Genomic DNA, 17,265 nt, shown 5'->3' with positions numbered 1-17,265 from the left:
TATATACCACATCCCACATGTATATACATGTTTAAAGTGTACGTGCCCTTCCCCCCTCCCCCGCCCGGCAACGCTGGGTACTTCTGCTGGTAACTAATAAAATAAAAACGAAGAAATATCTCTCGGTTTCTCTCCACCCTCCCCCCCCCCCCCCCTTCCCACGCCTCCTCCCCCCAAGCCCTCTCCCTTCCACACATCTCCCTGCTCTCAAATGTTGTGTTTGTGTGCTTCCCCTTCTCTCCCCATCTTGTTTTCCGCTCCCTCTTTTTGGGTATTTTGTTTGTCTGGTTGATTTGTTTGTGAAGTAAATGTTAGCTCTTTCACGAGCCTCGATTCAGTATACAAAAAACAAACAAACAAAAAAAAAACTCGGTGGAATTGGATGAAATTCGCTCGGTGAATTCACTCGGTGTATTCGGTTCGGCTCGGTTCACTCGGTTTAAAGAAAAAGCGATAATGTCGACATGTTGCTGTCTGTGTCATGTTGGGCGGTGTATGATACTTGTTGGCTGTTGGGCGGTGATATGGTGTATTTTTAAAAATATATCTCTGCGTTTTCCCGCGTTGCTGACACCGAGTCTAAAACCATGATGGTGAGTTATATTGGAGATAAAGGCGTGAGAGAGACTCAATGGCCTTGAAGTTACAGGCATTTGAGAATTCATTTCGTTCTATAAACGGCAACTTTCATCGGATTTTCTTCTCGTTTTTTTTCAACCGAGTCTAAAACTATGTTAGCGACTGTGAAAAATGAAATGATATATCGAATTTAAAATAGATATCGACACATTGCCGTCGGTGTCATGTTGGGCGGTGTATGATACACCATGACGCGATTTTTAAAAATATATCTCTGCATTTTCCCGCGTGTGTGGAATGTTTGTGGAAAATTAAAGATTTCAAATAAACCTATTTAAAGTGTATGCGCACATAACTAATAAAAAAAACGAAGAAATATCTCTCGGTAATTTCCTGAAACATATTTTACTTCCGGCTAATATGTTGAATGAAATAAAAACGAAGAAATATATGTCGGCATCATTGTTGACGTTTTTGTGACGACTATCATCAAACGAAATAGTAATATATCATAACGGAAAAGCAAAAGCGAATTTTTAATATATATCGACACATTGCCGGCGGTGTCATGTTGGGCGGTGTATGATACACCATGACGCGATTTTAAAAAATATATCTCTGCATTTTCCCGCGTGTGTGGATTGTTCTCAATTATTGCTGACACCGAGTCTAAAAGTAAAACCATCGATAAAAATGAAATCATATGGTGAGTTAGATTGGAGATAAAGGCGTGAGAGAGACTCAATGGCCTTGAAGTTACAGGCCTTTGAGAATTCATTTCGTTCTATAAACGGCAACTTTCATCGGATTTTCTTCCCGTTTTTTTTCAACCGAGTCTAAAACTATGTTAGCGACTGTGAAAAATGAAATGATTTATCGAATTTGACTGGGGATTTTGACTGGGGGAGAGCAAGACACCACGGGCCTACAAAACAGGACTCAAAGCTATGCGAGTTAATAAAATGGTGGATATTTGTTTATAGCCACTCCCAGAATGGGTGGAGCTATGGGTGGAGCTACTCTGCAAACCGAGTAAGCCACACCCCGGACAGACACCCAACAGATAGACAGACAGATAGACAGACAGACAGACAGAATCATCTACGGCTATTATAATATAGATGACGTACAGATTAATAAGTGATAAGATTTTGTGGTCAAAGTCTGAAATAGGTCTATAACTTGAGAACGGCTAAAGTGATCTAATTAAAACTTAGTACAGGTTTGTACAATGATGTAAAGATTAACTGATTAAAATTTGGGGTGAAGAGGTCAAAGGTTAAAGGTCAAAGTGTAATAGGTCTATAACTTTAGAATGGCTAAAGGGATCTAATTCAAACTTGGTACAGATATGTATAATGATATGAAGATTAGCTGATTAGATTTTGGGTGTCCCGTGGTCAAAGGTCAGAGGTCATGTCAGGTAAAGATGTGAGACTTGTGAATAGTTGAAGGGATTTAAATAAAAACTTAGTGCAGGTATGTATAATGATGTAAACATGAACTGATTAAATTTTGTGGTCAATAGGTCAGAGGTCATATCAGGTAAAAATGTGCTCACTTGGGCACAGCTGAATGGATTTCAATCAAACCTGATATAAGTATAATATAATGATGTAATAATGTGGGCGGAGGCATATCAGTCGACGTCATGACGTCAAAGAGTGCCGTTCTAGTTATTTTTGGATACATAGTCAGCCTCGTGGAAGGGCTAGTACACTGAACGGATCAGAACGTAACAGACAAAAACAGGACGCAAAAGGAACAGTAGGGAGATGGGGGGGGTGGGGGGGGGAGGGGGGATGCCAACAGCAGGGTTGAAGGGCAAACAAAAATCTGATGTTTACTATAACTATAAGAGGTGTGTGAAGCCTGGTGTTGGCTTACCGGTTAAGGTGGCTGGCTGGCTGGAGATATTGGGGGTCTTGAGTAGGAGCCCCTGTTCATTTCATTGAATTCCCACCAGGTGGGTTGACTCAGCCTGTCATCCTTCCGAGGTCGGGCAAATGAGGACCAGCTTACTGGTTATGGAGAGGCATTGCATCAACAGCAACAACATGCATTTTAAGGCCATTTTCCCTGCTAGAGCGGGGTAGCCTTGCGGTCCCCATGACAACCTTCTCCATTTTGCCCTATTTTCTGCATCTCTCCTTGTTAACCCCCTTGCCCGCATTTCTTCTTCCACCATCTTTGGCCAAGTCTTTCTCGGTCTTCCCCGTCCTCTACTTCCTTCTACATTCATTTCCATCACTCTTCTTAACCAGTCACTTTCATCCTTCCTCAACACATGACCAAACCATCTCAGCCTGTTCCTCTTCACAACATCAATCACAGGCTCTATTCCCATCATTTTTCGCAATTCATCATTTGTCCTCTCTCTCAACGATACTCCGCACATCCGTCGAACCATTCGCATTTCCACCCTTTCCAACCTTCGTTGCTACTCTACGTTCATTACCCATGTCTCGCTCCCATAAATCGTAACACCTCTCACACATGCAGCATACACCTTTCCCTTCAGCTTCAACGACACTCCCCTCCTCATCAGGACGCCACTCAGTTCCCAAAACTTCTTCCATGCACATCTCACTCCAGCAACCGTTGCCGAGTCTGATCCACCTTCTCCATTCAGCATGTCTCCGAGGTAGCAAAATGTTTTCACACCTTCCAGCTTCACGCTGTCTCCAAGATCAAACTCAACATTTCCTCCATCTGCAGCTCCCTCTGTGCACACCTTACATTTGAATGTAGCTGCCACACTGGTTAATGACCCTCTCAGACCACTACATTTTTGATGAACCCACTCAGCGCACATTGTACATTGAATGGAGTTCACTCCAACACCCTTCCGGCACACAGCACAGGGCCACTTCACAGTTCTTTCCACCTCACCACATGCTTTACCACTTGCCATCACCTTCGTCTTTCCGATATTCACCTTCAGACCTTTTGTCTCCATACATTCCTTCCACTTGTTCATCTTTTCCTTCAGTCCATCCATACTTTCCGCAATCAACACCAGATCATCTGCATACAACAACTCCCACGGTAAACCCTCCTTTACGTTCTGAGCCAGCACCTCCATCACAGCTACAAGTAGTAGTGGACTTAGGACCGACCCCTGATGCACTCCCAGTTCCCACCTTCACCTCAAACTTACCACTGTTCCCGTCCTTCGTCCTTACAGCTGTGCGTGCTCTTTTGTACATTGCCATCACTACTCTGATCAACCATTCCTCCACTCCTAACTTCCTCAATGCCCATGTCAATACTTTGCGTGGAACCCAATCGAATGCTTTCTCCAGATCAACAAACCCAAGAAACAACTTCTTCCTCTTCTCCATGTACTTCTCCTGCAACTGCCTCACAATAAAAAGCGCGTCTGTCGTTCCTCTTCCTGGCATAAATCCAAACTGCATTTCGTTTTCGTCGATCTTCACTTTCTTCCTTATCCTCCTCTCCAACACCCTTTCCAATACCTTCATTCCATGCTCCAATAACTTTATCGCTCGGTACGAGCCACACTCTAGAGGGCCACCTTTCCCCTTGTATAGAGGGACGAGGGTACTCAGTTCCCAATCCACTGGAATGCGGCCTTCTTTCACCACCAGATTACAGATCTCTGTCATTCTCTTCACACCCCAACTTCCTGCTGCCTTCAACATATCTCCCACAACTCCCGTTGGCCCTCCCGCTCTTCGACTCTTCATTGCTTTTATCGCTTCCTCAACGTTCTTCTCAGTTATCTTCTCTGCCGGTCCTAAAACTGGGTTACTCTCCATGTTGCCATCCCATTCATTCTCTGTATTCAACAGCATTTCCATATATCTTTTCCATCTTCCTTTAATACCATCTGTGTCCACAACGATTTGTCCCACTTCATCCTTCAAGCAACTCACCCCCATCACATCACACCTGTCTTTCGCTATCTGCTTTGCAATCCTGAATACTGCTCTCTGACCCTCTTCCGAATCCAAGCGTTCTCCGAACATTTTCCTACATGCCTCCTGCGCCTTTGCTACCTCTTTCTTTGCAGCCTTCTTGGCTGCCTTATAAATTTCATGCTCTGCTGTTTCTGCTCCCATACCCTTCGCCTTCTGCGACTCCTTGAACTTCTTCCTCTTCTCGTCAATCCTCTTTCCAACTTCATCATCCCACCACCATGTTTCCGAGTGCCTCGGTGGTCCTTTTGTCCATCCACACACCTCACCAACGGCTCCCAACAGACTAGCTTTCATTGACATCCAACCACTTTCAAGCTCAACCACATCATCCTCTACCCTACTCAGCCTCTCTTTTAATTCCTCCCTTACTGTCACCTCTTTCAACCTCCACACCTTCATTCTCGGTTGGTACTTCACCCGCCGAGCTCTCCTCGCACCTTTCACCCTTATGTCGCAGACAACCAAGTGGTGCTGTGAAACAGCCTCCTCCCCCGGGATCACCTTTGTGTCCCGAAGGTGCCCCCTATCTCGCCTACGCACCATCAGGTAGTCAACGGTTGTCGTCGACCCACCTGACGTGTATGTAACAAGCTTATTATCCTCTTTCTGGAACTGAGTATTACAAATCAACAAATCGGCTCCATCAGCAAACTCCAAAATCCTTTCACCTTCTCCATTTCTCACACCATATCCGTAACCCCCATGAACTCCCTCAAAACCATCCATACTCCTTCCCACATGTCCATTTAGGTCTCCTCCTACCACAACAACTTCCTCATCTTTCACGTTTTTCATCAGCTTCTCTATCGCACACCAGAACTTGTCCTTCTCTTCATCGCTCCGACCAACCTGCGGAGAATATCCCGAGATGACGTTCACCAAGAGCTTTCCAATCATCATTTTCACCATCATCAACCTATCACTCACTCTCGTCACACTCACCACACTGTCTACAAACTCCTCAGAAAACAGGACACCAACACCATTCACGCCCTCCAGGCACCCTTGCCACACAAACTTGTATTTCTGTCCCTGCCTACCCTTCACCATTCTCACACCACTTCCCTTCCATCTCGTCTCTTGCACACAACATATGTCCACTCTTCTTCTGACCAATACTTCCACCACTTCTCCTGATCTCCCTGTCATTGTCCCTACATTCCATGTCCCAAACCTCAGAAACCAATCTCCACTTCGGGCTGTACCCTACCCATATGTAGTTGTAATTGTCATGGTTCTCTTTTTGAGGCAATGTTTTTATGGCCGGATGCCCTTCCTGACGCCAACCCTCTTAGTCGTCTCTTACGACATGCAGGGATACGGTGTACCTATTCTAATCCAGGGTACACACTGGGAAACGTTTAAGACAGGGAAATTCTGGGGGGGGGGGGGGGGGGGGATCACGGCTGCGGGGGCCCCGTCAGTACCACGCCACGTTTGCCCGGTCAGCACCACGGTGGCCCGGTCAGCACCACACCCTTGGAAAGGACTTCGATGCACGTTGGCCTGGTCGGCCCAGAGCCTGGCGCGAAGTCCAAGGACATCAGCACGTCATCCGAAAACAGCTCCGGTTGGTGCGAACCACTCGGTCAATGGCGCGAACCAGGTCCCGACACGCCCTTGCCCGCTTGGCCCCGATGAAGGCCTCGCTGGGTGTTCTCCAAACTGGGGCAAAATCGCCCAAGCCGCTCTGGATTTCGGCAGCGGAAGCCTTGCTCGCTCGGCCCCGATGAAGGCCTCGCTGGGTGTTCTCCAAACAGGGGCAGAATCGCCCAAGCCGCGCTGAATTTCGGCGGCGGAAAGCAGCCACGAAGTGACGATATTCAGTCGTGCTTTTCGTTGCATCTATGCTGCTGAATATCACATACGTCGGCCTAGAGCCTGGCGCGAAGTCCAAGGACATCAGCACGTCAGCCGAAAACAGCTCCGAAAAACTCTTCCCTCCGAGCTGCTCTTGAACCTCGTCAGGAATCGTCCCGGTTCGTCTCAGGCCTCCATGTCCTAGCGCAGGAAACCGCAAGCTGCACTGCCCGTTGGCGGGAACTAGGCCTTGCTGCACGGTCCGCTCACTCCTGGCTCCGTGCGCGCAGGAAACTGCAGGCTGCAACAGCAGCCGTGCCCCCCAGAAAAAGATGCAACCAGCAGGCACAGGCTACACACGAACTGTGTGTGTGTGTGTGTGTGTGTGTGTGTGTGTGTGTGTGTGTGTGTGTGTGTGTGTGTGTTCGTTCGTTCGTTCGTTCGTTCATGTTCTCTGTTATTCTCCTTAAGGGATCACGATTCATGAACCAGTCCTACTTTTTTTTTTTTCTTTTTTTTTTGTAATACCTTCCTGCTCTTTTATCGTTCTCCCATTTGTTGGTGCATATCTGTTGTTATTTGGTTTTATATTTTTTCCTTCTTTTTTTTTTGCAATTGTTGGTGCTGTACTTGGTGCTTCGGTTTATTGTGTGACATCTTCAATTAACACCTGTCTTTGGAAATTTTTTGTTTGGTGGTTTCGGGATACCTTCTCTGGTTTGTTGTCTTCGTGTTTGCTTACAAATTGGATTCGGTCGTCTGTTGCACTTTTTGCGCATTCAGCCAATCCTTCAGTTGTCATTCTGTGCGCTTGATTGAGTTACATCTGGCCGCCACCTCCTTTTCTTGGCTGGTACATTCTTGGGATACACTTATTTTTGTAGACCAATTTGTGGATGATGACTTTCCTTGTTTTGATATCTTGGTTTTGTATTTCCGTGTGTGGGCAGTTTACTATTGCGCAGCTGTATCGGAAGAATGGTACTACTCGTTGGTTTATGGCTTTGATTTTGTTCCTTGGGAAAAGGTATGTTTTCAGGATCGGTCTCCTACACAGGTATATGGCAATTCTTTTCTGCATTTTCTCATGACAAATTTTGCGGGCCTCTTCTACTCCGAGTATTTGTAAGATGCTTCGTTGTCTAGCTCCTGTATTGTTGGATCTCGGTCAATTTTTATGTTGTCCATTTTTGTTGGTCTACCTTGCACGAATGTACACTTGGCACACTTATCTAGGCCAAATTCCATTTGAATGTCATCAGAGAACTGCTTCACTAATTTCTGTTCTGCCAATTTTTTGCAGTTTGGGGCAAAGAGTTTTAAATCATCCATGTACAGTTGATGTCACTTTTCTTATTTATTTTGATTTTATTTTGTGGATGTTAGGGTGTATCCATGACCTTGCTCATTAATGAGGTTACTTACTATAGTGGGCCCAGGTCCAAGCAAAACAGGAGGGGGGGGGGGGGGGGGGGAAGTCTGTCTCCTTGGAAAATCCTGCGTCGTATCTTTACTCCTGGTATTTTGATCTTTCATTCTGAGTGCTGCAGGATTAGTGTGGTATTCCAGACATCCATGGCTTTCTCAATCAGCTTGATTATTTGGGGGTTACCTTCTGTGAGCCAGTCATCCATTTCCTGATCCCCTTGGATAAGTTAATCGAATGCTTGAGCGTAGGTAATATGGAGAGCATCAAATTGCTTTAACCAGAAGTTTGGAATCACATCTGGGCCAGGGCTATAGAAGTTTGCCATCTTTGCAAGTTGTTGTCTTATATTTTCTGCATCAATTATTACTGGGGCCATTTCCTCGAGATGTTGCTTCTTCACTTCCAGGTTTCGGATCCATTCCGCCTCCTTATTGTGTTCTTTTCAATCTTCATAAATTCCTTTGCAGAATCGTTCTAGTTGATCTTTTTCAGGAGGGGATGACACATTCTCCATCAGTTTCCCTAGTTCAGGGAAGGATATTGTTATGTCGGTGTGTAAAGAAATATCTAGATCCAGGTAGATCTGCATAGGTAGGTGCTCGACTGTCGTGATAGGGAATCTACCTGTAATAAGTTCTATGTTTAGCCGTATGTCGGAATAAGTTGTATCTGTGTCCCCGCCAGGAGGGGGCGGGGTATGATAATTAGTGTAGGGATTATGGGTAAAATTCCCTCGTGTGTCGTTCCCTCTGTGAGCAACCCAGTGTCCCTTATGGCAATACATCCGAAAGACACTTAGATAGGTCCATTAGTGCACACATTAAATAATCCCCCACCACCACAATGACTTTGGAAGAGCAACAGGCAGCAGCCACGTAGTACGCCACCATGGGCGACAAACATCGTGCCAGGCAGGCTGGAACCCCGCCCAGGGACATCAACCGTGGGCACCTCGGCCAATCAGTGCGGAAGATGCGAACACTTGGCCCATCAGTGCGGAAGGCGCGAACACTCGGCCAATCATTGCGGAAAGCGCAAAATCCCTACTTAGAAGCAGGTCGCTGATTGGAGGGGAAGGGCCGGTGACGTGAGAAGGCGGGAAAGACCACAGACAGAAGCGAGGGACTGATTGTTAAAGCGACAGAGCTGACGGAGACACGGCAAGGACAAGACGACTCGCTCGCAGGCATTCTGGGGTCGTCGTGGTCGTCTTCCCTGGGTTCTTCACGGGCTCTTGGTGCTTGGTTTGGTCTTTGTGCTCTTGGTCTTGGTGCTCTTGGTGCTTGGAGCGAGGCTTGGTGCTTGGAGCGAGGCTTGGTGCTTGGAGCAAGGCTTGGTGCTACGAGCAAACGGGACCTCGCGTGCGGCCGACGGGCGGGCGAGCGAGGTGTGCTGCTGAACGGGTGGCTCGGGGCCTAGCGGAGCGTGAACGAGGCAGACGGAGGCCTGCTTCGCGCCAGCATCGGAGCCTGGACGATTCCTGACGACGCTACACTGCCAGACAGATAAGTTCACATCCACAAACACGACATTTTATTTCATTTAATTCTTTCCCCTGTGCTGTTGTTGGAGTGAGGTGTGCGGGATCCCAATTTAGGACATGTATTTACCGCGTGTCCATTGTTCTCGGGTTCCGTTCAATAAACGTGTTTCTTTTTGTACCATAAATTCCGTTTTCGTTCGCTTGATTTCATTTCCTACAGGATCGAGGGCTGCCGTCGGGGCTGCAGGTAAGAGTTCGCCGCTTCTTCCTCTTTCTTCTTCCTCCCGTGCTTGCATAGTCAAATCCGTAATTGATCGTCGCCTCCATTTAAGTCCGTTTGGCCATCCGCGAGCCCACGGTTTTAACCGAGGGCATTCGTGTGACAATATTTTCTGGTTGTATTCAAACATCTGGCCTTGTTTTCTCCTCGTGAGCTTTGTCATAGTTTTTTTCGATTTACAGTTTGTTTTCAGCAACCATAACCTCGATCTTTGTCTTCAACTTTAAATTTGTATTATATTTCCTGGATTATCTTCTTTAGTTTTGGGATTTTATTTCCTCTTTTGAATTGCTGGATTTGTCCTGTCTCCTTTCTGAGTGTCTTTGCTTCCATGGTGGTGCTGGGTTTTTATTAGCTCACCTGGAACTAAGTTCCGGCGAGCTTATGCGATGGTGCATCGTCAGTCCATCAGTCCATAAACACTTGCAAGTTCTTCTCCGAACCTGCTGATGGGATTGCGACCAAACTTGGCACAAATGATATTTGTTGTTGTGGCTAAAGTTTGTTCACGTCGTTAAAAAGGTCGGGGTCTAAGGGGGTCTACCAGTGGTCAAAATGGATCCAGGGTTAACCCCCAAAATAGTAATTTTCTTTTTCCTCTGAAACTACACACACCATTTTGCTGAAACTTGACCACAACTTTCACCACCCGTGATGTACCAAAGTTTGTACACGGCACTAAGAAAATGTAAGTCTAAGTGGGTCTACGGAGGGTCAAGGTGGGTCCAGGTTTGACCCCCCAAAATAGGTATTTGCTTTCTTCTCTGAAACTACACACACAATTTCGATCAAACTTGACCACAACCTTCACCACCCATGATGTAACAAAGTTTTTTTCACGGCATTAAAAAAAATCGAGTCCTGAGGGGGTCTGATGGGGGGGGGGGGGGGGGTTGGGAGGTCCCCCCAAAATAGGTACTTGATTTCTTCTCAGGAACTTCACATGCAATTCTGATTAAACTTTACCACAACCTTCACCACCTGAGGCGCGTGCGATTTGGTCTCTTCCAAAGACAGAATCCTCTTCCGGAAGATTGCTTTGCGCCGAACAGGCAGAAGAGAAGCAAGATGGCGGCCAAACATGTATTACTCGTGCTCATGATGGAAGAATTAGACAAAGATGACACTACATCACAAGTTGATGCAAATATCCAGATTGTGTTTTCACTTGCAAGTTTTGCTGCGTAAGTATAACCAGCAGCGTTTCTCCGTGACTGAAATTATGGGTGAAAACGGCATATATATCACTCCCATATCACTCACTAATTACCAAGAAAACAACAAATAAGTAAAATAGAACTCGTGATTAAGTGAGTTAAGCCTGTTAAGCAAACTTGCCATACAGCTGTAATATCAACGTGTCATATATGACAAAGTTCTTTCAAAGTAATCGGCGAGGCCATTTTGTTTTCGAAGAGCCCGCCCCTCTTCTGCTGGATAACGGGAAGAGGCAGAAGAGCTTCCGAGAAGAGAAGAGTCCAAATCGAACGACCGGAAGAGAGCTCTTCTTCTTCCAGAAGTGCAAATCGCACGCGCCTCTGTAGTGTACCAAAGTTTGTTCATGGAATTAAAAAATCGGGCCATTCGGGGTCTACTGGGGGTGTCCCCCAAAATAGGTTTGTTTTTTTTTGGTTTGTTTGTTTGTTTGAAGTCTTATGATTACGTTAGTATGATTCTACATGCTGCCCTGTCTTGTAGCAACCATTCAAACTGGTTTAAAATACTGTTGCGGTTTTGCCCTAAAGGCAAACCCCCGATAGTTAATTGCACGACAACATGTAACCTGCAGTAGTTAGTTATTTCTTATTGAATGTAAAGATTAGCCCCTTCCCATTGTGTAATAATCCACACCAATATGCGTTGCGAGTAGGCAGGATTTCAAACCTTTGTGTGGTTAAGGAAAGACATTTTTAATGTGCAGGAAGGCGTGGCCAAAAGAACAGGCCCACGTGACCAATGAGGGGTCGGGGGCACGTCACCAGCAAGCGACCAATGGGTTGTGAAACCCCCCCGAATGAAAGAGGGAAGGAGGACTGGAACCTTCATTGGGGGAGGAGGGTTTGAAGGCCAGCACGTGACCAACCTCAGCCAATGGGAGGCTGTGGAACATTCTGGAAGCTTTTGGGGTCAGATAAAAAACCCCGCCCATCACCCTCTTGCACCCTCTTGCTTTTTGCGTCGACGCCCGACATCCATCACTCTTCGCCGATCTCTCGCTCTGATCCGGTGGACCTGCAAGCGTTGGCCCCTCCCGCGACTCATCTTGAAGCTTGTCGTCCCACCTGCGCTGAATCAAGCCCTGCCTGCGTTGCAGCTTGTCCAACCTGTGCTGAAGTTCGTCCGTGCTGACTTTGAGGTGGCGGTTCGTCCTTCGGACCTTACCTCATTCAGGCTGCACGTCCGGATCGAGGATCGAGCTGCGCACTGCACACACCAGACCAAGTGGCCACCATCGAGTCAATCCCAACACGTACATCGGTACGAGAATAACCAGTGTGTCATTCCCTGTGTGTGAGTGTGTGAAGGTGCCTGTGGGGTTTATTATAGGTAAGGAATTGGTAAGGTCGCATCTTCGTCTTTTCCCTGTGCCTTCTAAATAAAAGGCTGTACATTTTTGTTGTTACTTTCAAACCTGTTCGGGTACGTCCTTTCTCCATTGGCCTAGTATTATCCGAGACCAAATTTGGCTTGAATCAGGTCCGTAAATCACGTCGGGTAACGCCGCTTTCCACGCCGTGCAAATCCGCTCGGCACGTAATAAAGTGTGGGAAGCTCGAGGGTTCGATCCCCGGTTTCTTCGGTCGTGTGTCCTGAAGGTATTTGGGATTATTTGACCGGCAAACTCTTTGGCGCGTGGCTGGGAGGTTGGCGATCGGAATTGCTTAGCAATCCGTCAATCACGAGCTTAGTCGCGGTCAACGGCCTGTGGAACCAGAGTTTGAGGGGGAACGGGGTCATAAACCCCCCTTAGTACGTCGATGAACCCGGCATCCGCAACAATACATTTACTTTTTAGTCAATGTAGTATACTGCTTTATCTACCAGGTGAGCACCAAGGGGTATTGCCCCTATTTTGTGTGGGACATGTTCTGTTCTTGTGGTGTTTTGCTGTTACTTTTTCCTGAATGAATAGTGCTGCTGCAAAATTCACTTTGTTTATTTCATTCAGGGGGATGATTTTGGTGGTATTGAATGCTGCACCATAAACCAATATATTCCATGTTTTTGTGACACCTTTACTCAAATGTCAGGCATGGACAGCCGGTTTGTGAAGGACTTGGGTAAAAGGTTTACTGTAGTTGAATGTTTATATAGTCGGTCAATGGTGAAACTGCAAATGCCAAATCCACGAATGTCACGGGTGAAAACCGTTCACATAATTTCCTCATTTTCCTTTAAACTCGATCTCTCTGTATTTTAATTCCTAAACACCATCATTCCAATCACAAAACAATACATTAGCATTAAAACAACAAAATACAATGTTGCAAACACTCATGAGGTAAACGAATATAGACTTCATTCTGACGTGATTAACCAATAAAGATGAATATGTGATGAGAAAGGGCGGATACGAAATGCCTCATACAGATCGAAAATCGTAATGGTAGTGAGAATTTTTTGAAACCTCACACCGACTTGGACACCCCCCAGGACCCCAAAACGTTCCCAGAAGGTTTGGCCTGGCTCGCCCCAAAACTGAGTGGAATCTTTTTTTTTTATCAGAAAATTTTACAAGGTAATTAAAAATGAAAAGCTGAAATGTCTTAAGTCAATAAGTATTCAAATCATTTGCTATGAATGAATGAATGAATGATCGTTTTTAAGGCCATTTTCCCCGCTAGAGCGGGGGTTAGCCTTGCGGGCCCCATGACAATCATGGTTCCCTGTTTGAAGCAATGTTTTTATGGCCGTATGCCCTTCCTGACGCTTCCTGACACTATGACACTCCAAATTGAGCTCAGGGGCATCCAATTTCCTTTGATCATCCTTGAGATGTTCACCTGTGGCCAATTCAGTTGATTGGACAAGATTTAGAAAGAAACACACCTTTCTGTATAAGGTCCCACAGTTAGTTGACAGTGCATGGCAGAGCAGAAACTCTACCATGAAGTCTAAGGAACTGTCCATAGATCTCTGAGATGGAATTGTGAGGAGGCATAGATCTGGGGAAGGGTATAAAACCATTTCTGGTGCAAAGGTAAGCAGTTCGAGATCTGTGACCCAGGCATACCTGTCCATCTTACTTTGCAGGATGTACTTATCCATGCTTGAACAGGTGCTCCATCCCGAATAGTTTTTGATATGTCCCAGCATACGGGGAGCAATATCTCTCATGTGCTAGACTATTTTAGCATGTACTGCCTCTGGTGGTCTTCAGATCCTGTCACGTACGACAGTACGACGGCAGCGATCGGAACATGCCCTTCCCATCTGGCATTATTCCTTTGATCGTATGCATGCCCGGACATGTGAGGGGCAAGTCGTGACTTTCAGCACTCGCTGCATTGAATTTCTCAAACAGGAATAGATGAAGCTACACAATAATCCCACTGCCACTCTCTCTGCATCAAGTGAATAAAATCGAAATTGCCAAACTCTCTGTTGCTCAGGCTCGATGTATCCTTGCAACTTTGATTTGCCTTTGTCAGTGGCAGTCTTAGCAGAGTTAGAAGTCTAACTCCACAACACGGGCACGAGGATTCTGTCGAGAGCTTGCTTTCCAGATTACTGATGGTCTAAAATTGAAATCCAGACAATTCACTCTAGGTGGCTTTCTCGAGCATGGTGCTCGAAGCCTTACTGACTACTTCAACCACTTCTTTGGTTGCCTCATCAACATACTTGTCAACTTCTTTGTACAGCCAGTTTGTTTCCTTGAGTTTTTTCACGGCTGCTTTGATGTTCTTGACTTGTACCAAGGTCCGCCAAACAGGTTTGTTCTTTGTTGCCTTCCTGTTGACAATGATGCACAATTGTGGGTTGCTTCAACAGGCTCACCCACCTCATCCAGTGTGTGTAGAGTTTTGTTTAAGGGGTTGTGGAAGAAAGAACATTGTGCCTTTACATGCCTTTAGCGAGTTGTAGGTGGGTATTTTTTTCTGTACGTACCTAGTCTGGTACCAGACAACAGTCTGGTATGCCTTGGTGTGCTGAATGAACTGTCTGCTCAAGCAGTCCAGCTTAGTCAGCTCTGTGCGTATCGGAACGAGGTCCAAACCATTGAGCACACAGCACGGTGGCATTTTGTTTCTCTTTATGGCTGACATGCAATAGTTGCACGTAAATAATGTTTTAACTTAAGTTTCTTTGTCATATTTGTAATAAATTTCTTTAATTCTGGCCATAGTTTAGTACCTTGTTTATCTGAAAGGTGTACCCTAGAAACACTCTTATGCTGATGCAACCGCTGGGAGCTGCAGCAAGGATTCTGGAAAAAAGCATTTTGAGCATTGCGCTGCAATACATGTCCCCTACCGGCAGTCTGTCGTCCAGAAAACTGTTGGGGAAATTGCCAAAGTTCAAAGTGCCATAACGTTGTCAAAAATGATCGAAACGTCGTGAAGTTCGAACTTGATCTGTAACTTATGAGGAAACCATGTACCAAGTTTGAAATCATTAGCATTAAGAGTTTAGAAAAAAAGTCCGGAAAACTGTTCTTTGCGTGACGGACTGACTGACAGACGGACAGACTGACGTAGACTGACAGACGGAGGGACGGAGTGCACACATATAGTCCCCTCCGGTGTACACCGGTAGGGGACTAATAAGTCTTGTATAGCCCTTTAATACTGTGCTTATTTGCTAATCATGAGTAAGCTGAAGCTCAATTCAAAATCTGGCCTATTTAGTGCAACAACCTTGTTCGTGGAGAACTTGCGTGTTGACTAGGTCGTTGCTCGAGAGCATCGTAAACTCAGAACTGCTTACTCTATAAGGCCTTTGTCCCTAGCTCAGTGGAGTACTGATCTTTCCTATGGGCTGACACCCCTGCATCCCATCAGTCTCTCCTTGTTTCTGTGACATCTCGAGCTCTCAACTTTATTGGTATTTCCCAAAATGTGGCTGGAGCACAAAGCCTGTTTTTCTAACATCACAAATAGCTTTGTGACGTCTGGGTTTTTTTTTTTTTCGTCTTTTTTATTGGTATTTTTCCAACATTTATGGACTGTTGAGGGGAAATACCTCCACACTCTCCACCCCACTTCCAATATTGTTTTTCTGTTTATATGATCTCCCGAATATATGTACTTATGTTAGCAAGAGTCCTGCTGAAGTCCAAAAATATGTACAATGTATTCAGACCCCTTCACTTTTTTCACATTTTGTTATGTTGCAGCCTTATGCTGAAATCGTTTAAATTCATTTTTTTCCCTCATCAAGCTACACTCGATACCCCATAATGACAAAGAGAAAACAGGATTTTCGAAAGTTTTGCAAATTTATTAAAAAGTCACATGAAAGCCCGCTTGGAGTTTGCAAAAAAGCACCTGAAGGACTCTCAGACTGTGAGAAACAAGATTCTGTGGGCTTTCATGTGTCTTTCACTGAGGAGAGGCTTCCGTCTGGCCACTCTGCCATAAAGCCCAGATCGGTGGAGTGTTGCAGTGATGGTTGTCCTTCTGGAAGTTTCTCCCATCTCCACACAGGATCTCTGGAGCTCAGCCAGATTGATCCATCGGGTTCTTGGTCACCTCTTACCAAGGCCCCTCTCCCCCGATTGCTCAGTTTGGCCGGGTGGCCAGCTCGAGGAAGAGTCCTGGTTGTTCCAAACTTCTTCCGATCAAGAATTATTGAGGCCACTGTGCTCTTGGGAACCTTGAATGCAGCAGAATTTTTTAATAGGCTTCCCCAAATGTGTGCCTCGACACAATCCTGTCTCTGAGCTATGCAGGCAGTTCCTTCGACCTCATGGCTTGGTTTATGCTCTGATATGCATTGTCAGCTGTGAGACCTTATATAGACAGGTGTGTGCCTTTCCAAATCATGTCCAATCAATTGAATTTACCACAGGTGGACTCCAATCAAGGTGTAGAAACATCTCATAGATGATCAAGAGAAATGGGAGGCACCTGAGCTAAATTTCAAGTGTCATAGCAAAGGGTATGAATACTTTGTCAATGTGATATTTCCGTTTTTTCTTTTTAATAAATTTGCAAAACTTTCTAAAATCCTGTTTTCTCTTTGTCATTATGGGGTATTGAGTGCAGATTGATGAGGGAAAAAATGAAATTAAACGATTTCAGCATAAGGCTGCAACATAACAAAATGTGAAATAAGTGAAGGGGTCTGAATACTTTCTGAATGCACTGTAAGTGGTTTTTGATAGTTTCATTTGACGATATTGAGGTTGGCATTACAATTTGTGTGTTTACCTTTACCACAGATCTTTAACAAGACAGTATATAGTGCATATGTTGACAGTTTCCCCACTTTACATTCTTTAGAATTATATGATGAAGGATGCAACATGACTTCAGCAGAACATCCAAATGAAGAGCATTGCAGTTTGACCCAACCTGAGTCAACAAAACCAGGATCATCATCAATCCACTCTAAGTCTGCACCTGCAACAGGTAACTAAAATGTCACCCCATCGTAGGATGCACATTGTTGGTTATGAATCAGAATAGATAATTATTTTTAAGATTTGCACTCAATATCACAGCCCACATCCTAAAAGGGAAGTGTGTGACGAATTTGAGTGTATAACAGTTTGCAATAACACTCATTGTACAAGTCTTCAGCT

The 17,265-nt window shown here is 45.4% G+C and overlaps 1 protein-coding gene across 5 annotated transcripts in view; it reads left to right on the top strand.

The window, feature by feature from the left end:
- The window catches only part of LOC137429316 (uncharacterized), a 42,039-nt gene that overhangs the window by 2,400 nt on the left and 22,374 nt on the right, over nt 1-17,265 (top strand). For 2 of the 5 annotated variants that reach the window (XM_068119278.2, XM_068119286.2), the window contains exons 2-3: nt 7,274-7,350; nt 16,964-17,092. In XM_068119278.2, coding sequence (XP_067975379.1) covers nt 16,987-17,092 — 106 coding nt within the window. In that variant the 5' untranslated portion in view covers nt 7,274-7,350; nt 16,964-16,986. Of the gene's footprint in view, nt 1-7,273; nt 7,351-11,977; nt 11,994-16,963; nt 17,093-17,265 lie in introns of those variants that run through there. The other 3 variants (XR_013623471.1, XM_068119273.2, XM_068119292.2) reach the window with 2 other exon arrangements.

This window comes from Myxine glutinosa, chromosome 1, assembly GCF_964187855.1.
Source record: "Myxine glutinosa chromosome 1, kmMyxGlut1.1, whole genome shotgun sequence".
In the NCBI taxonomy this organism is placed as follows: domain Eukaryota; kingdom Metazoa; phylum Chordata; class Myxini; order Myxiniformes; family Myxinidae; genus Myxine; species Myxine glutinosa.
The sequence above is the reverse complement of the archived record's forward strand: the minus strand, read 5'-3'. Positions and strand labels throughout refer to the sequence as shown.